General features: G+C 41.1%; 1 protein-coding gene across 3 annotated transcripts in view; it reads left to right on the forward strand.

The window, feature by feature from the left end:
- The window catches only part of STK32B (serine/threonine kinase 32B), a 166,781-nt gene that overhangs the window by 114,175 nt on the left and 27,967 nt on the right, over positions 1 to 24,639 (forward strand). For all 3 annotated transcript variants that reach the window (XM_033060434.2, XM_033060435.2, XM_033060433.2), the window contains exons 6-7: positions 9,865 to 9,954; positions 20,946 to 21,049. In XM_033060434.2, coding sequence (XP_032916325.1) covers positions 9,865 to 9,954; positions 20,946 to 21,049 — 194 coding nt within the window. The remainder of the gene's footprint in view (positions 1 to 9,864; positions 9,955 to 20,945; positions 21,050 to 24,639) is intronic.

The following is a 24,639-nucleotide window of genomic DNA, read 5'->3' on the forward strand; positions in this document are numbered from 1 at the left end:
ATAAACAGGAATAGACAACAATAAAGAGCTTTGAACTTTTACTACCAGCTCCATGTTCTTATAGATAAAAGACATGGGATGAGAGGACAGCAGCTGATTGCTTTAAACTTAAATTTTAAACATATACTCTCTCCAAGAAGTATTTAGCTAAAATGTCATGTATCTTCTTGCAACTGTTTATAGGGAAAACATGAGAAATATAAGTAAAGAGGGTATTAACCTTGTATCAGTTAGAACAGAAATATATAGAGGAAAAAGCCTAGTAGGAAAAAGGAGATGTGTGCTTGCTACAGTGGGAAAGTCTTGTGCTTTGTTTACTTCCAAAACTGAATAAAAGCAGATAATCTCTGAGAAACTATAATATTGAAATTGTGCCAATGGTGGCATTATGTTTCAAAATCCACTGCAGAGCTGCTAGGTAGACAAGTTAAAGTTGATTAAAGAGGTAATATTCTGCATAGATGAGGTTTGTTCCTGGGAACATGAAAGCAAATAAAGCTAATTACTATTGGAGTTTTAAACCATCTAGAACTTCAGTAATTTAATGCTTCAGACCCATAAGTGTTAATGTTCCCAAGACTCCAGTATCAGCAAACAAGCATGAAATAGAAATATCTTGCCTTTAAGTCTTGGTGAATTAAAGATACCAACAGCAACAAAAAATGAGTGTGTTAAATCTCTGATTGACAGCCTTTGAAGCACAGTCACTTTTATCTCTTCTTGCCCCTCATCAAGGTCAATTCCTGCACAAAACCAGCCTCTTGTGAGAGCTCTCCTATGGAGACTCAAACATCACAAAGAAGAACCTACACCAGAGTGAGCACTAGCAAAAGGAAGGGGGCTTTTGTGATTATGAACTAGTCGGCAACAAACTTATCTGTAGGCAACTTGGAAATTTCAGAAGGGATGGCCTCTTTTCTGAAAAGCAGCAGAACACTGCTCCCTCATAGCACACCTGCAGACAGGTATGAGAGAACAGGACATAGGGAATAGGGCTGTGGCTGAGCCTCGTCCCTCATGGGTGCAGATGTATAAGGCAGGTGAACAGCACTGAAGGACAAGAAGCAGGAATGCTGATGTGTATTGACCAACCACAAAAGACTAAAAGGGCACACAGGTGTTATGCATGTGTGGGAATCAGGGTATAAAAGGTTCTACTGGGGAATAATAAAGTGCTGATGGAACCATGCTTGGTGTCAGTAATGTGTCCATTATCAATTAGTGCCCTGTGTGAGGAACAACTGACAACAGACAGGTGGTGGAACAACAGACTTCTCCAGACAAGCACACAAATCTTGGTCAGCAGAAGTTATCAATTCATGGGTTCAAACAGGCTCAAAGACCTGTCGTGGTTGGGGGAAGGAAATCCCTGGAACCTGTAAAGGGTCAATACACTTCAACTCACTAAATGTGGGGATATCAGTAGGACAAGGGTCTGTCCCATGGTAATTACCTCACCTTGCCCTGCAGAAGTGAAGTATTTGTGCAAGAAGAAAGCTATTCTTGAAGTCCCTAACAGCTCTGATTAAACTACAACATAGTAACATAATTTTAACAAAAATCATCAGATTTCATTTAATGGAAAAATGTGCTGAATATATTTGGCTCCAGAGTAAGCATAACAAATTCACCTAATATGAGCCTAACCAGGTGCACAGGAAGGAACTTTATTTTAGCCTGTGGCCTCTAAGATGGCACAACAGTTTCCCATACGCTTGACTTTACCCCTAGGTCTTTCTTACATTTCATTAAACAAATTATGCTTACACAAAGTATCATGTAATTGGATATGCATGACATTTCTGACTGAGGCTTTGTCTCAGTGACTGATTTCTTTGGCCTCCCTGAAGAAACCTATTCTGGCTGAAGTCAAAATTTAGTGTTGCACCATTCACATCACCTTACATCTTCAAGCAGTTAAATTGACTAACTTTTGTAACATAAACCAAGAATACATATTACAGATATTTGTGCTCAGTAAAACTAGTTTCACTGTAATTTATCTGTATGGCTTAGGGAACATACCTCAAGAACAGAGAAGTAATGAAAACAGAAGATTTTTCTTAAAAGTGATCAATCTAATTTACAAATTAGAAAAAAACAAAGCACAAAAACATATATGACATATTCAAAATCATTCTGGCAGAAGAATCTGAATTTTTCTGTATGCTTTTCATCAAAGACACATCTCAGCACTGCTGGTCATGTGTTCTGATGCATCAGTGGAAATAAATGTTTGGTGATCCTGAAAAGCATAGTAGTACATAAGAATGGGATAAACAACCATTAAAAATAGTGTTCAGCCCCTATCAGAGGATGACTGCATGGTCTCCTGGAGAGAATACACATTTTATCTCTGAGGAGGGTTCATTCTCTGAACCAGAATCAGATGCTCTAAGGAAATTAATTCTATCAATAAAACTCCTTTTTTAAATGTTTCTTTCTGAGCTTTCCCAGAAAGCTCTTCTTCTTATGACTAACACTAATCTCTAAATTCAGTTGTAGTTCTCTGTTCTGCAAACATATATCTGAAACAGAATTCTTCCAGTGACAGCTGAAGGGACTGCTTAGTGTTTTAGGAGAGTTATTGCAATGGTATTGTACAGAGAAAAGCATTTTAGAATTCTCTCAATGACAGAATTCTGGTTCTTCTTCTATTCCTTTAATTTTAAAGGTTTAGAACAAAATAACTGAACTGAGAGCATTTAAATCTGAAATCTATTAAGTCTGGTCTATGTTGCATTTTTTCTAAATATTAAAGAAATTAAAGATATCTTTAGAAATTTGCATGATCTATTAACTACAATGTCAAAGAGATATAGAATTTCTTAAATGCAGAAAAAACAAGCAGTGGCAAACAGATTAGTAAATTGACTTTTTGACAATGAGCAATATTGTCATTAAAACCAAAAATGGGATGAAAAACCTACCCAAAAATAAATTACTGGAATCTCAGTATTAACTTCTTAATACTAGAATTGGCAACAATTTTGCTGTATAGTGATGTCTGTGAGACAATTTGCAGGGACTTTATCTTGTTTAATCCTCCAATGCTGATTAATAAGACAAAAGGTTCCAGCATAATTCATCCACCTGAAGCTGTCTAGATTTTGAAAGTGTATCTGAAACTTTTACATGCCTACATGGCCAACAGCCTAACTTTTTGAAGTGAACAACTTTGCTGAAGCCATTTATAGCCATGCAATTTCTACCAATCTCCCTAATAAGTGTCAAAGTGCGAAGTCATGCCAAGTTCAGGTGGGTACAAGTTCAGGCTCTCCTACATAGTACAGATGAACCCAGAGAGGGTTTTAAAATTCTTCTTAGGGTTTGACTTTCCAAAAGCAAATTAGATTTGACTGCACTTCAAAATGTTACTGTTTTGAGATTTACAATCAGCTCTGGTGCTGCTGAGTTGATGGCATTTACTCCAGTATAATATTTCTTCTCTCTGACATCACATTCACCCTTTGGTTTCAGAATCTGAGAAATTCAATGAGGTTTGAAGTCATGCACATTTTCCTCTGATGAATGTTAGTCAACTACCCCCAGCCAACTTTCAGGACTTGTTCTAATTGTCATTATGCTTTGCTCAAAAATTAAATCCAAACACAGATCATTTGCTGTTTACCTCAGACGCTGCAATTTCAGGCCATGCTGAAAAGTGAGACATAAAAGTCACATTGCATAAAGATATCCAAATTCATACTCTGTTCGTGGGTAGTTAAAGCCTTAACTGGAAGCTGACTGAAGGAATGTAAATTTGAAACAATTTCCACTGAGATACTTTCTTCTTCAAATAAATGCGTTGGTGTATGTGAAATCTGCAGTCTGGGATGGTTTGGAAACGCCATTCTGCAGAGAGTCAAAGCAATGTGGTCATTTGCTCTTTCTCCCCTTCTCTCTACCATTATCTTATTGTATATGGGGTCATGCAGCTCCAAGGATTAAGCAATGAGCTTTTTCCCTGGACCAACTTGAATTTAATTAGGTTTGCTGAATCTGTTGTGCACTACTCCCTTCACTGTTCATAAGAGATAAATCCAAGAGACACTAAAATTCTGCTTAGTTCTCAATATTATATCAAGATACAGACTTGGTTTGGATATTTAGTTGTTCACAATCATACCCAGAAAGGGACATCAACTACAAAGTGTGAAGGTCAGATGGGAAAAAGTTCCCATGAATAGAAATTTTGCAAACAATATGAAGCAGGTGGAATCCCAGCATATTCACTGCAACAATAGCAACTTTCCCTTCTCCTATGTGCAAGAGTTGCAGTAAAAACTTGTCTTAGAGGCTGATTAGAAAGACTCCTATAGAGAACTGGGGTGTAATTATCTCTTGAAATATTCACACCAGGAATGAAAAACTTAAAAAAACCAAACCAAACCAAAACGAAAAACAAACAAACAAAAAAACCCAAAAAAAACCCCACCCCAAAACCAACCCCCCCAAGTCCTTAGGCTTACAGGAGTTGAAATCATGCAGTGGTGTGCACAGGCAGGCAGAGCTCCACCTCAGCACCCCTCCAGCCCTTCTTCACTGACCACAGGCACACGGGGCTCACCCCTGCTCTGTCCCTGTCCTACACAAAGCTCCTCTCCATGCACCCAGCTCCCACCAGCCACCTCCCCTGCCTGCAGAACACCTTCCTTCCACTCCAGCACCAATTAGCAGCCCCTCAAGCACCAGGCAAAGGCAGCCTGCAGACAGTCTGAGGGTTGTGGAGTGGCCCAGACATGGGGAAAAGCAAAGGCGCAGTTTTCTAGCAGTAAACTGTGCCCTACCTCATGAACAGGAGCTGCCTGTGGCTGTATGGGCAGCAGGATTCAGAAGAGCTATGCAGAACCTACCTTCACAACACGTCTCTTACCTTCCAGAAAGGCATTTTTAACAAAAAACCCATAATGTATACAACATTACATGGATTTTATTTTGGTTTTGTTAAATGAAATCTAATAAAAGGGAGAGAAAACTGCACTGCAGGAGAGGCAATTTTCATTGCAAATCACCTGTTTGGATCAGTCTGAATAGATGTGATGCAGCAGATGTTTTGCATGGACAGTCATACTGGCACTCTGATGGAGCATCACTTACGATGCTGTCAGTTAAGTGGCAGAACTTTATAAATATTTATATTTATATTTATATTTATATTTATATTTATATTTATATTTATTATCTGCCAAAAAAAAGATAAAGTATTAGGCTACCAAGAGCCTTGCAACATTTCATTCTACAGTGTACATAGAACACTGCTTTAAACTACTGCCATGAGGTGACTTTATGTTTTTCAGTTATCATTTTCAAGAAGCCTTCTGCCACAGTGTTTTATGATGGCAGAAATAAACTGCAAATATGCTACACTTCAGCCACCAGGGAGTAGGAATACCACCTTGGAATTGTTATGTCAAGCTGGGTTGTGAATACTAATTCTTGTTATGGCAGCCTAACAATTCCCAGCTCTTATAAAGGGATGGCTTTCATTGGCTCACAGTTTTTCTCTGCCATGTGTAGAGGGCTCCCTGGCCTGGGCATCTTAGGAAAAAATAGTCAATAAAATGCAGGCAGGTTTTTTTGAAAAAATTGCAGAAAAGCAGGCAAACCATTTCATTGAAAACTTCTACTGTGTCTCCCATTTGGAGAAACAACTTTAAATTTAGCAGTGGGAAGTACCTTCTTCCTTTCCCCCTTCAATATTAGCTCAGATCTGGCCAAATAAAGGTTCTCTGAGAATTTCAGTTCACACATGCATAGCTGCACAATTAGAGGTTGGCTGATACATTTCCTGTGGACTTTGAGCAGGATCTAGGTTAGATTGTTGGAGCAAGGTGACATTTTGTTGGAGTTGCTCTTCCTCCATCAGGCACCAGGGTAAAATACATCAGTCATTTGTTACACTCTTTTCATCTTTGGCAGCAAACATGATTAAAAACCTCCCTCACTTAACAACTGCATCATGCTCAAGTCGTGATCCATTCTGTGGATTGAACGAGACTGAGACCTTGATAAAAAAAAAAAAAAAAAAAAAAAAAAATCCCACACAAATTTGTCATTCAGGAGTCTAGTTCAACACATGATATATTAATCTGATCTGAGTGCAGAGCTAAGATAGGGAAGGGAGTACCTACCCCTCTCCTCCCTGGCTTTGTAACCACAGAGAGGATAGTATCTGTATCAGTCCACAACACTAGTCCTTGAGCAAAGATGCAAAACCTAACAGAAGACTTGTCAAATTAAAACTCTACATATTTTCAAGCTGGATTTCTATTCAGTTTATGTGCCTATAACAAACCAGGATTAACAACTACTACAGTAATTTCAAGACTATAAGGTGCACCCTTTTGACTAAATTTTTCCCCCGAATGCGGAAGCGAGCCTTATAGTCTGGTGCGCCTTATCTGATGGACAAAGTTGCAAAATTTGCCAAACCGGAAGCGCAAGTGGCAATGGTGGGGCGGTGCCACGGGAGCGCCGAGTCGCGAAGGGGGGGCGGGAGAGGGCGGCCACAGCCGGCAGGAGCCACGAGGGGAGGGAGGGAGCTGCCGCTGGCCCCGGCCCGGGCGGAACAAGAATCTGGGCAGTGCCACCCCGGGCGCGGGGGGAGCAAGAAGTCGGGCGGTGCTGGCCCTGGCCCAGGCGCGGGGGAAACGAGAACCCGGGCGGCCCTGGCCTGGGCACGGAGGGAACAAGAAGTGCAAGCCCGCAACAGCCCCAAGCAGACCCCGCCCAGCGGTGGCATCGGAGCAGCGGCGGCGTGGCCTGGGCAGCCCTTGAAAAGCGGCACCGGTCAAGCCCCTGTGGCTGCCGAAAAGCGGTGCTGGCTGAGCCCCTGCGGCCGCTGAAATGTGGCGCCGGCCGAGCCCCTGGAGCCGCGGCAAAGCGGCAACAAGTGGCGCAGCCATGGGAAAGCAGCGAGAAGCGGCAGTGCCACCGCCGGCTGCGGGGAAACGGCGACAAGCACCACTGCCGCCGGCTGGGTGGAAGCTGGGACACAGCGCGGTCGCGCGGTGGGAGCCAGGAGCCGTGAGCTGTGCCAGCCAGCGCCGGGGGCGGGCAGGAGTGCCGGGGCCCGCTGCATGGAGAGGGCGCCTGAGGCTGCGTTTAAAGGCTACACCGATCTTTGAAAAATGTTTGCTAATTGAGCACCTGCCAGTAATTCGTTACTTTGTTGCACACCGCACAACTCCTCGCTACAAAAAAAAAGGTGCGCCTTAAAGTCCAGCGCGCCTTATATGATCTACAAAGCTGCAAAATTTGCCAACTCCCGGCGGGTGCGCCTTATAGTCCAGTGTGCCTTATGGCCATGAAATTACTGTACTTCACAGTGTTGGAGCAATTGAACCTATGCTTATCATAAACTATCCCAGGAAAAAAGTAATAGAATGTTTGGGCCATTCAGCCTCATTAGTACAGTTTAAATCGTCTGGCTGGCTGGTCAGGCTGACTTCTGCCACTTATTGTTCATCTTGCTGCCTGCTGTCAAATGAATGATCATTTGAGATCTGCTCCTGTTACATACACACCTTCTGCTGCCATGGATCTAATTTATAGTTACTGTGTGATAAAAATACCATTTTCCTTCTCCCCTCCCTCTTTGCCCTGAGAAGACTCAGAAAAAGTCAGGTTGATGGCAACCTGTGGTGACTGGATGCAATTGTAGACAGTGTCACGAGTACAGTACAGTAATTTCACGAATACAAGCCACAGCAATTTGACAAAAATTTTGGTGGAAACCCGGAAGTGCGGCTAATAGTCGGGTGCGGCTAATATATTAATAATTTTCTGACATTTACAACCCCAGACATGCCAGCCAGAGTGCCGAGCCAAGCACCGGCCAGTAAAAGCCGGCATTTCGCAATTGTTACAGTGTTACCGTGTTGCCCTGGCTCCCTGCAGGCAGCACGGGGGGCAGGGAGAGAGGCGGGAGAGCTCTCTTCTTCCCTCCTCTGCTGCAGCCCAGGGGAGGGGGGGGGGGGGGCGCCGCCATTGCCGCGGCTCGGGGAGCCGAGGTGGGGGGGGCGCCGCCATTGCCGCGGCCCGGGGAGCCGACGGGGGGGAAGCGCTGCCATTGCCGCGGCTCGGGGAGGACGCGGGGGGGCCGCGCCGCCATTGCCGCGGCCCGGGGAGCCGATGGGGGGGGGCGCCACCATTGCCGCGGCTCCGGGAGCCGACGGGAGCCCTGCGCAGCCATTGCCGCGGCCCGGGCGGGGGGGCGGGAAGTGCGCGCCGCCATTGCCGCGGCTCGGGGAGGAGGCGGGGTGCTTTGTCCGCGCCCGCCGCCGGCGCCACGGGCGCGGGAAAGCTCCGTCCCCGCCCGCCGCCACTGCCGTAGGAGCGGGGGAAGCTCCGTCCCTGCCTGCCACCGCGGGGCAGCGCCGACCCGGGGTGACCGAGCCCAGTGGCAGCGGCGGCCGGCCCCGAGCGGCAGCACTGGGCTGGGCCACCTGGCCCCGTCAGCGGCCCCTAGCGGGCCGAGCCTGCACAGCCTTAGCTCAGCCAGTAAACCCCGCCCTCCCGCGGTTCTGTTACTAATTGCACGCGGGTCCTCGCTGCGAACGACAGAGCAGCTTATATTCGTGTGCGATTTATCTATGGACAAAAACCGAAATATTTGCCAACACCCAGAGATGCGGCTTATACTCAGTGCAGCTTGTATTCGTGAGTTTACTGTAATTTCACGACTATAAGGCGCACCAGATTATAAGGCGCACCTCTGGGTGTCGGCAAATTTCACAACTTCGTACATTATATAAGGTGCACCAGACTATAAGGCACACTTTTTTTTGCAGCGAGGATCCGTGCCGCGCACAACAAAGTAACGAAGTAGTAACACCTCCCTGCCCACGCTGCTCCCGGCACCTGGGGCCGCCCGTGGCCGCCCCCCCATCAGTACTCGGCGCCCCCACTGCACCGCCCCCCCTTGTGGCTCTCACTTCCGCAACTTTGTGCATTATATAAGGCACACCGGACTATAAGGCGCACTTCTGGGTTCTGGCCAAAATTTTAGTCATAAGGGTACGCCTTATCGTCGTGAAATTACTGTACCTGAGATGTGAGGAGTGACTGTAGCTGGAGATGAGGCAAATTTCACACATAGCTTCACATTCTGCTTCTGCATGGTACTTACTGTTCTGAGAAGACAGAGTGAATCATAGGATAACAGAATGGTTATGGTTGGACCTTCAAGACCATCTTTTTCCAACCCTCCTGCTGTGGGCAGGAACACTTTCCATTAGACAAGGCTGGGGTCTCAGAGTTCCATCCAGCCTGGCCTTGAGCACTGTCTGGGATGGCCCACCCACAACCCCCATGGGCAGCCTGTGCCAGCTGGGGTCTCACAAAGGCAGAGCAGAGAGGAATCACCTCCCTGAGCCTGCTCGCTGTGCCTCTGTTGGTGCAGCCAGGACAGGATCAGTCCTCTGGACTGCAAGTGCACACTGCTGTGGCGTGTCCAGCTTTTCATCCACAAGAACTCCATCCACAAGAACAAGAACTCAGTGAGTTCTGAGATTGCCCCCATCCAGGTGCAGTACCTTACACTTGGACTTGATAAAGTTCATGAGGTTCTTGTGGGCCTACTTCTCAACTTTGTTCATGGCATGAGAAGATTCAGGGTGATCAGCAAAGAGAGTTCAGAAGTGCAGAGAGGTAGTGGGCACAACCACACAGGAGTGCTCCATCACTGTGCTTCCAAATTGGGTTTTCTATCTAAGAGTAACATCTAATGTTAAGTTTCTGTTAATGTTATGTATTTTTCCAATTGTGTTTCTTTCCATTATCACTGAAATGTTAGATAAAGTGAGGAATATTCGTATGATGTGCTATTTTAACTTCTGTTTTTGCTTTGTGTAATTGCAGGACATGTTCACATCACAGACTTTAACGTAGCAACCATAGTGAAAGGCTCAGAAAAAGCTTCTTCTATGGCTGGCACAAAACCCTATATGGGTAAGTTTTCAAGACATTTAAAAATGTAAGAATAGTTACACATTAAGGCTGACTAATGGTATAGCAAAAGGATTTTAAGTTGCTAAAGCATAAAGTAGATGTGACCAACTTCTTTTTTTGACAGTACATAGGTGTGTCAGCAGTGAAAATCTTTGGAGATGAAGGATATTATATGGATGTTATTTTATACAGGAGCTTGATCTCTACACTCTAGTCAGGTTCTGTTTGGTAAATTCGAATTCAGGAGAAATTCAGCTGTGTTATTTTCTGTAAATTACCACATCTTGAGATAAGAATATATAATATATTTGCACCACAAGGATATATATCAGCTTAGGTGAAATTAGCAGCACAGCACAGGCATGGGATACAGAGCATTGGAGGTCAAGGGAAAGATGAGAGAAAGGGAAAAGATTTTACCTTTTCACACGAATGGATCTGGACTAAGTTCACCTCAGCTCAGGTAGTTGTTCCACTCCTGAAGCCTCCTCCCCACTCATCAGATCTCTGCCATATCCATCAATCACACAAGAAGAAACTGACAAAAAATTTCTCTCCTTTTCTTTATGAAGACTATCACACCATCCACCAGCTTGCTTTCTCTCCATTGTCCCTTCCTCACCTCTTGGGAATTCAAAGATGCTACAAAAGCCCAGTTGTAGTCTTTACCATTCAGAAAGAGTCTGAAGAATCACCCTTGCATTTATTTGGAGCTGTAAGAAGACAGCAAAGCTTTTAGAGCTGTAAAAATCCTCTGTTTCAGATGAAAAGTGATGGGTAAGGATTCTCTATGGCACAGTTCGGATATCAAAGCTTCAACAAACCAAAGTGTGTCATAGATATGGCCACACATTTATTGGTGCTGCTTTCCTCTTTTAGTTTACACTTTTTATTTTGTGAAGAAGTCTAGCTTTAGTGAAATGCTACAAGGACTTTTCAGTTGCAGTGATTTTTGGTTGTAAGGCTGTATCAAACGGTTTCCATGTGGCTTCTCCTGAGACATTTAGACAAGATAAATAGAAAAAAAAAACAGAACTGGGAAGATTGACTCTGTGGTTGCTTGTAATCTTCTATTACCAGTAATTCAAACCACAGTTTAAACTTGGTGTAACAAGACAAAGTCACCTTCAAGCATGGTACTTGCTGAGTACCAGAACCAAGGAAACAGCAGTTTCTATGAGACATGCCTTATGATTTTCACAATGATGACAGTATGACATGTGATGAAAGCTTTTTCCCCCTCTTGAAGGTTTATGAAGTCTTACTCTCATGTGGATCCTGTTATGTTTAATCAGATATGAGGGGACTCTCCAGTCTTTTCCCTAGCAGAGGCACTTACAGGATTTCTCACTTCTTCCTATGACAAATTTAAGGAAATAAACAGAAAAAATGTTATCTCTAAAGCTTCCATTCCTCTTTGAAATCTTATTGAAATAGGCTGAGAAATTGCTAGGGAGTGATTTGTTCTCAAGCAGCATGACTGAATAAAAATGGTTTCCAGGAAAAAACCAGAATGAATTGATATTGTGTTGTAAAAATGCCCTAGCTGTTCTGATTAAGATGCCTATCTTGTAATGCTAAGCATTGTGTGAGTCAGCTCCTGCAGCCTCTGCTTAATCCCACTTCACATTAGCCTTTTAGCCCTGAAGTCCTTGCTTAATTCCACTTCACATTAGCCCCAAATATTTCAGTTTGAAATATTCCCTGCCCATTTCCCCACTTATTAAATGTTTATGCAGAATGCATTGTACCTGAACCTGAATGTTTCTCTAGAAACCCTCTCAGTTCCCATGTCCTCCCCTTCCCAGAAAATTAATTCAGACAAATGAAGTACCCACCACACACAGGAACAAAGACAGAGACGGCAGTATGTGTGAAAAGAGCAAGGCAGGACACTTCCAGCTGTTTCTGCAGCTTTTCCTCTCAAAGCCAGTGACCTGAAATGCTGAAATGAGATCAACTTCTTCGAGTTTAGGGGTCGTCTGAGTTTGTCTTGTGCTGTTCATGTGGCTGGGACCGTGGAAGGCAGTGTGTGCCTTCTGCTGACTTGGGAAACCTGTGTGTCACCTGTGCCTGATTTTACCTTCACAAATTCACTGCTCAAACCTTTTACAGCACCTGTGATTGGCAGCGTTGCCAAGGCTTTATTGTAGGAGTTGTATTGTAGCTCTTTGTAACCTCACACGATTTCAGGCTGTCATCCTACCCTGGCAAGCAATGCCAATTGTCCTTTGAGACCAGGCTGGCTTTTGGCAGGCACAGCTGCTGCCAACAAATGACCACAAATGACCCCCTCCATTGTGCATTGGGATGTGGAGCAGGAAAGCCAGAGCAGGGCAGGAATGGTCCCTGGCTGCAGGAGTGGTCCCTGGCTGCAACCTGTGCTGGTCTGTTCAGCTGCCACTCTTTTCTTACTTTGGCCTCTTGTGAGAAAGGGAAGTGTGTGTGTAAAAAAAAAGCAAGCCATTTCTTAAACTGGTCCCTTGTGAACAATATCTGAGTGTCTTTGCACCCATCTGCAGTGATGGCCCTCTATGCTGCAACAGTGGTCAGCTACAAAACCAAAAGTTAAGCAGTAAAACACATCTAGAAAACATGACAGACGTCACCTTTCTTTTTTTATGTGGGTTTTTTGTGTGGTTTTGTGGTGTTGTTGCTTATTTTTGTTTTGTTTTTTAGGAGCTTTTGATTTAAGCAGTAGGAGAGTTGGGGGGACTAGGCAGAGTCTTTGATGTTTTTATCAGCAGAGACTGAAAATATTCAAATTATGCACTGTAACTTTATTCCAAATCTAACCAATAAAATACATTTTATTACACAATTACAACTGACAGAAATCCAAAGTCAATAAAATCAGTCATAAATTATGTGAAAGTTTTCAGCTACTCCATTCCTATCTCACAGCTTGTTATCTCAGGTTTTCACAGCTCCTTTCATAGGCTGCTCTCATGGCGAAGAATTACATTACCAGAGGATTGTGGATTTACACTGGTCCACTGAACTTCTAAAATGTATGAGTCATTCATATTTACTAATTAATACTGTGTAGGTGTATTATTGAACTCAGAGGAAAGCCAGTGGATGTCCTGATATAAACCTTTCATGTAGAAAAAATTAGCCCATTTTAATTTGTTCCTCAAATGCTTAAAATATAGCAGGGAAATTTTTGAGTTGCGTTTTCAAAAGTGATCAATCTTTGGTCTTTCTTGCACTTATATTAAACTGTGCTCTGAAATTAAATACTGTTTTGCAGCTCATTGCATTTTGAATGCAGTTAAGGCAGTGTTTAGGTTTTTAAAAATCCTACTTTTACCCTACAGGGGTTTTGACTGCAGAGTTTCTCTGGTCATGTCATTACCCGACCTTTTGATCCCAAGGAAATCTCACGATGTCAGCACAACAAGGGAGGTTTCTGTTTGCTCCGATAAGCAAGAACTAAAAGTGGCTGTGTGAGACTTTGAGGTGCTGAAATAAACACTCCCCACACTGATGGGATTTTCAGCTCGTGCTAGGAGCTACATGGCTGAAGGGATTAAACACTGAGCTGTGAGCAGGCATTCAGGTTTTGGTTCCACAGAGTGGAACCAAATGAGTAGGAGCATAAGCAGCTGAGGGACCTCAGGAGATCAGGAAAGAAGTTACTACTTCCATCTGCTCGTCACCACTTTGTGCTCTCCAGCCTACTAACATCCTTTAAGATCTTCCAGCAAAACTATTAATACAATCAATTCTCTGACTATTCCAGTTAATAAATACCCCACTCCAAGTTCAAGAAGTAGTTTTGGTTTGGGCTTTTTATTTGTTAATTTGTTTGTTTATTTATTTATACCTGCCTGGAGGGGCCTGTGGAGCTCTACAGGGAGATATGGGGGGAGCAGAAACCCTAGCAGGGACCTCTGCCCCCTGGATAACTCCTGGATTTTGGTCAGGACAACCCCCCCAGCTGTTTGCATGCACAAACTTTGTTTGATGCTAACATATTTTCTAACCTGATGGGAGTATGAGATGCAGGAGCATGGAACAGTCCTGGTGTGCCAGGTACAATCTGTCCTGAAAATCCCCAGCTACGCAGACCCGCTAATTTCAGTACTGGGCAGAACAGCTGCTGTCTATACACTGGAACAATCTTCCAAACAGCAAATGGATATTTTTGGACAAAATCCCTTCTAAAAATTGCTAGGAAAACTGGCCCTGCAGCCACTGTGAGCTTTTCTATGGAGTAGCGAAGTTGCTTGTGTACAATTCCCTGTTCAATAATGGGAGACCATGACATGCTCGTTGCTGCTGGGCTTTCTTTCAACACGGGTAGCAACTGGAGGTTATTTCTCTGAGGCTGATCCAGATGTTCAGCCACTAAGGACTTCTCTGTGCAAGGTCAAGAAGTGAGTTCTGTTCAGTGGTTGAGTAAAGCAGAGGGTTGTATGAGGATAGCACGCTGAATAAGGGCAGGAGAGGTTATACAGCCATATGGAAAACTAATAAGGCATTCTAAATGCCATGTCTGTTTTCAGGTAATGGTATCTAAATTATTTACTTTGATTGAATAATTGCATTAAATATGAGTATTAAAACTATTGAGGTGTATAATGTGAATAATGGTGCAAAATCAGTTACATGGCTATAACAAGTATAAACCTCACACTAGAAAATTGCCATCCCAGCATGCCCAGGTTTTAAGCAGCGTTTTCCCTTATAAAATAGAAGTTAGCAGCTGGCTATTCTAAAGCTCTGAGTCAGAAGGCTGACCATTATAATTTAGACCTTTTTAGCACATGAGAAAGTAAACACTAGGAGGTAAATTGACAGTTTACCAAATCCACATTTATATTCAGGGAGAGGGAAGTTGTTTTCTTCCATTTTGCTCTTGAAACAGCTTCTACTCTGGATGGAAGATCACTGGTCATTATTGTGGTTTGTTTTCTCTTTTCTATTTAAACCATGATCCAGAAAAATTACTGACTCCTGAATTTACTTCTCAGGGGAAAGTGAAAATTAATATTTTCTCATCAGAATGCTGAGAAAGCAATTAGTATTTCACTTAAACATCTCAGTTCAAGGTTCTTGGAATATTGTTCCAAAAATCAAGTTCATTTTTTATTCAGCTCAATATGTCATGCCTTAAGCCTGATTCAGCAATGTGAAGCTATAAATGTGTTCTATACATCATCATTCACATGTTTAAAATTCGCAAACATCTAACCTTTTAACAGCTTGTCCTGCACTAATCAATCAAAATATTGCTTATGCTGTATGTATTGTAAATATGTGTATATATCAATTTACACACACAATTGTTTTCCAAGATCAGGGATAAATATGTGGAAGGAGAATGATACCTGACTGTGATATTATGCTGAATCTCAGTTAATGATGCTGGAATGCATTTTCTAATCTGAAATAAAACCCACACCACTGAAGTATGTTTTGCTGCAATGACTTCAGCAGGGTGTGTTGCTTTGCAACCCCCTCCCAGTAAACCACAAACCTCTGATTCCCCTTACTGACAGGTAGGGTCTCTGCTGAGATGCAAATAGAAATCAGAGAGCTGTAGCTAGACAACTGGAGAAACAGTGCCAGGGATTTCATTCTCAAGAATGTTTTGGACATATCCACCTGAACTGGATCATTTAAAAAAAAAAAAAAAGATAGAGAGAGAGAGAAAACCACTAGTTTTTGTTCGGGTTTTTTGTTTCATTTTCAGTTTCTCATATTGATAACACTGGCACTGGACATTGTGCAGGAACTGATGATATGATTGGCAATATTTAGCTTTTCATGGAGAGTCAGCTCCTTGCAGTAATCCATCTTGCAAGACTGACTTATAAGTTATTGCCTAAATAAACTGATTTGTTAGTATGTAGATGCTCCATCAGAAATAATGGCAGCTGTTCTGTTTGCCAACCACACCAAGAGATAGACCTCAAATTGATCATTTTGTCATGGACAACATTTCAAACTCACCTTTGAGCAACAAATCAAAAATAGCCTGAATTTCAGAGCACTTAAAATTTATTAAGTTGTGATACCAATGAATATTCAACAGATTTTCAGAAATCTTACTTAAAACATTTTATTCTTTCCACAAAACAGACTTTTACAATAGGAAAAATAGTGAAAATTTGGTTTAAAATTATTTGCATTTACATTGATAGTCTCTTTTATTTCAAGCTCATGAATCATGTTGTTGTATACTAATGTCTTTCCACAAATAAAGGTAGATAATTACCAATCAGCTACATAAAATTTCCTTCTGTATAACTTTTTGTTACAGATCTCTAGGAAAATATGTATACAATATGAGATGCATCATCTCATACAAAATTCACATTGCAGATTATATGACTGGTATGAAAATTCCAGTGCATTGTTATATATTTGAATGGATTTGTCAGAAATTACTTCCTTTTGCACAAACCTACAGAACAGGAATAAGGATATCCCAGTATGCCATTTGCTTCTGAGATGGATGCAGACTCACTTGATTTGCTTTCACATTCCATTTGTTCATATGTTGTCCTCTAGTATGATTTTATTTTAGAGAGAAATAACCACTTATTTACTTCCTACAGTGTGCAGTAGTATGCCATTATTAAAAAGGTACAGTGCAAAAGCATCAAGAGATACATCTCTGAAGAGGATTTATTTTAATTTATTAGTTGGAAAAAAGTATTGACTGGAAATTTGTATTGGGGACAACCAAGAAATGCACTGTAGCACACAATACAGTACAAATGTGGATTCATTTATATAAATTTTCAAGAAAGTAAATCAGGTAAGCAATAAAATAATGAAAGTGTATCATTAAGAGAAAAATATAGATGCAGGAAAGAAACAATAGAAGGACTGTGAGCTTGGCTAGTTGCCAAAGTTAGTATGTGGGGTTACTCATTATTATACAAGACAAAGAAATATTTCTGATTTTATTTGCTCTGTTAAAATTAGAACAGATGTCCCATCTTGGAATTGCTTTGGTATTTAAAGGGTGTTTCTTTGTCATTTTCAAAAAGTTTCATGATAGGTGTCAGATCACACTTTGAGAAACATGTAAAGCAATAACCCAAGCAAAAAGACTGCATTGCTTCTGAGTTCTGCCTTTGAAAGTTCTTGGTACTTTGGGTGACAGGTTTTCTAGGAGCTGAGCATCTGGGCACAGGTGAAGAGCCAATGCAGCTCATGGTGACTGTCAAGAGGAAGAAGCTGCAAAGATCCTCCTGATGCTTTCTGGCCTCTGTCACCCCACTCAGATGTGCTGTGAGGAGCTGGCTGCTTGAGGTTCATTGGATCACAGAACTGTGGGGTGACTAGTAGCAGGTCCCCCAAAAACCTCTATTCTGCTCAAAGCAGGGTGAGCAGTGAGGCTGGACCAGGTTCCTGCTCTTGAGTCATTCTTCATGCAGCTCTAGGAATAGGCAGTTCTCCATCACATCAAAGAAATTGGGTCAGGGGGAGGTGTGAGGACCTATGGGATCTACCAGCTGCAACACTTCTTTACTTTCCTTTGAATTCAGTCTTGCTGCTAGACTTGCTATTACTTGATTTATCTTCACTGTTTAAAAGTTGAACTTCTGCCACACAAACATCTACTGCCTTTCCCCTAAGTGCATGTGATTGTAACTACAGCTCTTGGCCAAAACAAACTGCAGGATCAAACCCAATATTAAACCCATTTATTTTCCTGAAAAACCTTTTTTCAGTGGAAACTGCTAAAGGAGAAAGATATTAAACTCTTGTTCTTGGAGGTACTCACTCTTGCTCACACAAACTCTTGAAGGCAGAATACTTCTGCCTATGTAGATGCATGGGGGTAAAAGATGAAGTATTCTTCTCATCCTAAATCTGTTATGGCAGGAGAGGGTATGTTCACAATGGGTGCATACTGCAGATGTGTAGCTTCAATCTGGTAAGCTCAAATCTGATCATTCTTTGGAAGAATCTACCCAGAGTAGGCTGCAGGATGGCTGTTCAAGCTGACCCTGGGATCAAATTCAAATTTTAAAGCTTACAGGTAGTATATTTAAGTGACAATGTTAAAGAAAATCAATGCAGAATTTAATCTTTCCTGTCAGAGTTTTTATTTGCTTTTACTCTAACCAATTTGCACTCTGAATTTGTTCTCCAGGCATAGTTATTTCTTACAGCAAAAACCAATATTATATCCTGTATTTCATAGATCTAGTTCTTCAGAGCTTGGCTAATTCCATGACTTGGAGGATCTGCTGTCTTTCTGTAAGATCATGCTCTGTTTCTGATTGAGCAGGCAAACTCCAGAAGTCTGCACATAACCTGGAGCCCTCATCTGCACCTAATGTCTCTGTTCAACAAGACTTTCGGACACTTTAAGCACAAGCTTGGTGTGAAAAGGGTATTTAACAGCTTTGTCAAACTAGAGAAAGGTCTTTTGGCTTCAACTTGGTTGATATTTCACCATGAGAAAAAACCTGTATATAGGATTCTGCAAATCATATTGTACCCTCTGTCAGTCCCCCCCTCATGGGAAGAGAGTGTTTACAACTGCTTCACTGGAGCTGATGGAATGCAGAGAGGCATTCCAGCTGGACTGAAAATAATGCTCTTAAAGTGGGCAAAAAGGGGATATCTGCTTTAAAAATCGGGACCTTAACTGCTCATATTCTGACCTAAGAATGCCATTGGCTTCAAGTGAGAAAATAGCTTCAAAACTCCAGGGCAAAAGAAGGCATTTTCTGCTGATCTGCTTAATGTAGGATGATTGACCTTGAGGATTTTAGGAAAAAAAATTCCATTAAATGAAATATAATTAATATCATATCATATCATATCATATGTAATATAATATATTATAATGTAATATAATATATTAATAGAATATAAGTAAACAACTCAGTCACTAAATTAGCACAATAGCTACACCATTCTGGCAATGTCATAGGTTACATCAATAAAGTACCTCTATCTCACAGAAATCAGATAGTGTTCTATCTTGTTATTAAAATGCTAAAGCTATAAAAGAAGTAGTGAAGCCAATATTATACTTGCATATCTCAGTAAAAATGCCAAAAGGCCATTTTCTGTAATGAGATATTGGGCATCATCTAGGCATGGTGGGCAAAAACCCATAACGAATGGGGATGAATCAAGCAAACCTTCACTACAGGGTTCCTGTGGTGATATTTAAAATACAAATTTGGTGCCTGATGTGCAATTTAAGGACATCGATCCACTAAAGCAATAAAAAAATCCTGCTTATGTTCTCACCACCTATCTGATAGACTGCACGCCTGTAAGATGTGCCTACACACCAGCAGCATGCAAATAAGAGTTGAAATGCACATGAAGATGCAGCATGCCAAGGGAAGCTGTGTCACCTGGAGGTGAGACAGAGTTAACTCAGTGTAATGACTCTTAAGGCATTGTTGATTTATGTCATACTGGATCACAGCACAAGTTTTCCTCTGCCAGATATCCACTGGTCATCTGTTCTCCAAAAACACATATTCCAGAAAAAAATGTTTATTTAAGTTCCTACAGATCTCATAACAAACATATTTAGACATGGTCCTGCTGGTCAAAGAGTATAAGCCCACTTGCATGCATTCTCTGCTTTTTATTCAACAGATTAGAGTTCTGCCATAACTAATGAATGAATGCTGAAATCTTCTATTATATTTGGTTCTTGAAGACTTCCTGAAGTCAGGTCTGGAGCTGTAAATTATTAGGTTGCCATCCATAATGCAAGAACTGCAAAACATCCTCTAAAAGGAATTCAAATAAAAGGCCTTTTCATTTATTAAAGGTTCTTCTCTAAATGCCATCAATAGTGAACTCCCAATCTGCCAGTCAGGGGTGTGACCAGACTGCATCCCTCACTGCAGTGTGCACATCACAAAGGGAGGCCGTGGTAGTGAGGAGGCAGTGTGGTACATTACACTGGGTATCCTGGCCAGAGGAGGCTCACATGGTCATTGCAATCAGGCATGATGTTATGGTTGGGGACAGTGTTGTTTAGAAAATCTCCAGTGAAAGTGCTGTTTTCACAAAACGTACTGAGATTCTGCTGTTAAATCATTACAAAAGGGTGACCAAGCTTTCTTTTCATTTCATTTCATTTCAGTTTAATTTCATGCCTACTCTCACTTATATCTGGTTTTCTGAAGAAATTACAGTAGCATGGTTTACTACAGGTTTTTTCATGAAATTAGCGTGATGTTATGGCTGGGAACAATGTTGTTTAGAAAATCTCCAGTGAAAGTGCTGTTTTCACAAAGTGTACTGAGATTCTGCTGTTAAATCACTAGAAAAGCGTGACCAAGTTTTCATTTCATTTCATTTCATTTCATTTCATTTCATATCCACTCTATTTCATTTTCTGAAGAAATTACAGGAGTGTGATTTAGTACAGGTTTTTTCATTTTGTCAAATTACACCAAGTGGATCCTTGTTTTGAAAATACATTTTCTTTTCCTCCACAGAAGTTACTTTTATGGAAGTCTTTACTTCATTGACAGTGTTTTCTTCCAGCCATGACAGTTTCTGACATCATAAAATCAGTGTCAGGATTTCTATTTAAGTACCATTTTCCTATGTTGAATACTTTTAATACCTGTCTGATTTGTTCTATCCAAATGTAGAATGAAATTTACCACGTTCAACACTTTCATCAATCACAATCCCCTCACTTGCAGATATTTTTCCCATAAAATGTTTACATTATCCTACATGTTCTAAGTCACGCTTCAGACCAAGAATTCCCCTTCTATTACTTGTTTTATTCACATAACGTAAAACTTAAATTAACCAGGTAAGAATTAATATATTAAATTACTGACTTTTGACATTATGGTTGCTTGTTATTAGTAAAACAAGGCACTGAAACTACACCCTCAAAATGCTGTGCTTCCAAATCTATTTAATTCCAGTCTGTTGAGTCCTTATTCATTTTTTAGCTGTGAAATAAAACCCATAGTCTAACCTTAATGAAATGCTTTTTTGTTCCATTTGATTTACTATTTCAGCTCCAGAAGTGTTCCAGGCTTTTATGGATGGAGGTCCAGGATACTCATACCCAGTAGACTGGTGGTCGCTAGGAATAACAGCATATGAATTACTGAGGGGCTGGGTAAGAATGATGGAGTTTGTTGTTATCTAACAAAAATATCAATTTTGCAGTGCCCCTGAGTGCATTCTTCAGGATAAAGTTTGATTGTACAAGGCCCAGGTCAGGAATGCTGTCCTGGTTCTTCCCCAGCTGCAAACATACTTGGGAAAGTTTCACCTCATACTCAAATACATTATGAAAACTTGCCTCAGTTTGGCTAAGGAAGGGACTAATGTTTAATGGCTTCTTTATAATGCTGAATTGCAAACAATTGTATTTTTTTTCAAATAGAAGTTCAGTTACTTCAGACTCTATTATATCTTTGATTCTCTTAATACCATAAGAGATCTAATGCAATATCCTAGGATGCTTGGCCCAATACAGAAAATGCTTATCTGCCAGTGCATTTGTTTCTTATCTAATCAATTATGTGAATAAGCTTAATGAAAAATCTTCCTGAGCGTGGTTGAATATCAGAGAAGATAACGGAAAGTTCTTTTCTATTTTGGTTCAAAGGATTTCAGTCAGTTGCTTAAATATTTACTATTCCCCATGGAAAACAGTAATTAAGGTACTATTTCAGGATGATGACGTAGCTAAAGCAGCTGTTTGGGGTTTTTAAAATTATTTTTCATGCCTGTTTTGGAAAGGGGATTTTATTTCATTGCAGTTTATATTATGACACTAACACAGTTCTGCTACCTTGTCTTACCAGACAATCCATCCCACAAAGATCTCACAATTCCATGTAGGATGATAGATAAAGGAAAATAGAAGTAAAGAATAACGGTTTTTCCTATTTTTAAATGGAAAATTTAATTTCAGAATGTCTGCGTATTGATACTACATTTTTCAAAGGCCTAAAATTTGGCCAATCTATGTTGTATTTCCATAGAAATAAAAAAAAGTCATGCTCCTAAGACAAGATCTTTCTCATTCAAAGACTGTTTCATGTCTCAAAGTAGAGGAGTATTAAACACCTTTCTTAAAAGACCCCAACAAACTAACAATTATGCTCAGTTTTCCTCTACCGTAACTCTCAAACCTTAGGGAATTTTTAGACTGCCATTCTTTCTGGAATGGAGAAGTTAAAGTCTGGCAGTGATAAGCACAATACATACTCAATGCTGGTCACAGACAGTAGTTCTAGCTGCATTACAGAAATGAGAACATCCTGAAGGTTTTATATCAACCCTTCCCCAGTGAGTGTCTCTGAGAAAGGAGAGCAATGAATGATTGTTAATGAAAGCTGAACTCCCAAGACTAATCGCAAAAGATCACTTTGATGTGAGAAATTCACTTTAATAAATGAAAAATTATATAGAAGGATATCCATTAGCCAAGATCCATAGTCTTTCCTGAATAAGTCATTCTACAAACAAAGTAAAGTTGAGACTGAATCAATTTTTTGTTAGGTTTTTTTTTTTTTTTTTTTAAATAAAAACGTTGCCATCTGAACTTGCTCAAGTCACCCAAGCCAGCTGTTTGTCTTCTCCTGAAGAGCAGCTCTTGGCCACTGAGCAGCCAGAGGATGGCTTGGCAGCCCACACCCTGTATGGACAAGGAGAAGGCGTATATTTTCTAAACTTTCCTAGTCTAGACAAGGCCTAAACCGACATGAGTGATGACAAGAGAAGTGGAAGTGGGTTGAGGAGATGTGCTTAACCCAAGGCACGTTGCTGTCTCAGCAGCAGCGAGCTCCAAACCCCATCTGCCACAGCAGCAGATGGCCACCAAGGCACAGTGCGCACACAGGGCTGTGAGCTCAGCCTGCAGGCACCAGCCCCTGCTCCTCCAGGCTCCCACAGCTCCCTGTCCAGCAGCAAGGAAACAGCCCCAATGCCACCAAGAACATGGGCTGCTCGGAGAAACCACCCAGCAGCAGCAGCAGCCCAGGGCAAAGAGCAGGCTGTGCACGGGGCAGAGCCACAGGACACAGGGCAGAGCCACAGACACAGGGCTGCAGCTGGAGCTGGGGCGTGATGCTGCAGGGGAGAGGCAGGAGGCAAGAAAGGACAGGGCATTAAAAATAAGAAACATCACAAATTTGATTTTCAACCTCAGAGCTGTGCATAGCCTATGATGCTAACAGCCTGAATTCAAGAGGAGATAAGTAAAAGAAAAATGAGCAAAAATGAGTTGTTTTTCATTGAGCTGAATTTTTGTTTCTATTTGCCTCTGCTGCTCAGGGTGTTCAAGGCATTCCAGCCGTTTCTGGTTTCCCACTGCTGGGCAGCCAAAATCATGTTCTGCTTGAAATGAGCCTGTAGGTACAGGAGCATGTCTTGTCCAGTACAGAGCTTTCTGCACCATTCTTTGGTCACCCATAGTACAGCTAACATTTCTAAATAAGTTGTAGGTACATTTTTCTCCTAATCCAGCTGCTGATAAAAGAGCTATCAAGATAAACAAAGCAAGTTCATACAGTTTTGCATCAAACATTGATCTTTTCATAAACTCCATGAAATTAAACCGTAATTAAAGTGTATGATGCAAACTGTGCCACGTGTCAGTCTGTTCCTGAGCTAGAGACAGCTGGTAAAATGCTACAAAAAATGTATATACCATGAATTCAGTAGAGACAAAGTGAAGAAATGAGTAGTAGGTGGGATTCCCAGATTCTGACTTTTATTGTAATGTGAACAATTAACAACAAACTTTGATTAAAAATCCTGAACAAAAGCAAATCAGATTTTTTTTCTTTTTTCCACAAAATAGAACTGAAGGAATAGAGCTCTTCAGTGGATTGAATAGCTAAGAAACAGGGGAGATAGCGGCATGAAGGGTCTCAAAAGACCAAACTTATAATGGCCATTTACAATTTGAATTAACTGATAAAAATATTTTAAATCTCTTCAAAACTCAAAAAAAAAATTAATATTTTAGAATGCTAATAATGTTGAAAATAAGGTAAACTTAAGGGATCTTCCTGTCAGGAAAAAGGCATGGACAGAAACATCCTTAACAGAAAAACTTTTAATGATTCATAATTCCTTATATAGTTGCTAATTTTAGATTTAATTGCCATTTTCAACAATTGGTGTACATTCTGTCTCGATGATCCTATTGATCACATTGTTATATCAAGTTAAATCAGCAGTAGGTTGCTTCTAGGTGACAGAAAACATGTAAAAGTTTCATTTTGACTAGCTGTTTTACGGCAACATTACCACTTGTAGGAAAAAGCATAAAACAGACTATTTCTAATTGCAATTTTGAATCCAGTTCAGGAAAATTATGTATCTAAAACAGACATTTAGGTCCTGTTGAATTCATATGGACATGATATACCTAAATGACAAGTGGGTTAATTAAATATGAATCAAAGCAAAAAGACCCTCCTTGAATTTATTTTTAGAACACCCCAGTGCCTTGAGGTGCACTTGGTTTCATACATATGGAAGTTAAATATGTGCATGAATCTTCCCAGAATAAGAAAATGTCCTGGGTCTTTATGAAGAGTGACTCCAATTCCTTAACAAATTAAATAACTAACACTTAGAAACATTCTTAAATTATAATCTTCTACCAGTAACATACTGATGCCTTGTGAGGCTACCTAGAACAGAGGCTAGACTGTGTTAAAGGAATAAAATAGGTATTTAAAAGGC

This window comes from Catharus ustulatus, chromosome 5 (assembly GCF_009819885.2).
Source record: "Catharus ustulatus isolate bCatUst1 chromosome 5, bCatUst1.pri.v2, whole genome shotgun sequence".
NCBI classification, from domain to species: Eukaryota; Metazoa; Chordata; class Aves; order Passeriformes; family Turdidae; genus Catharus; species Catharus ustulatus.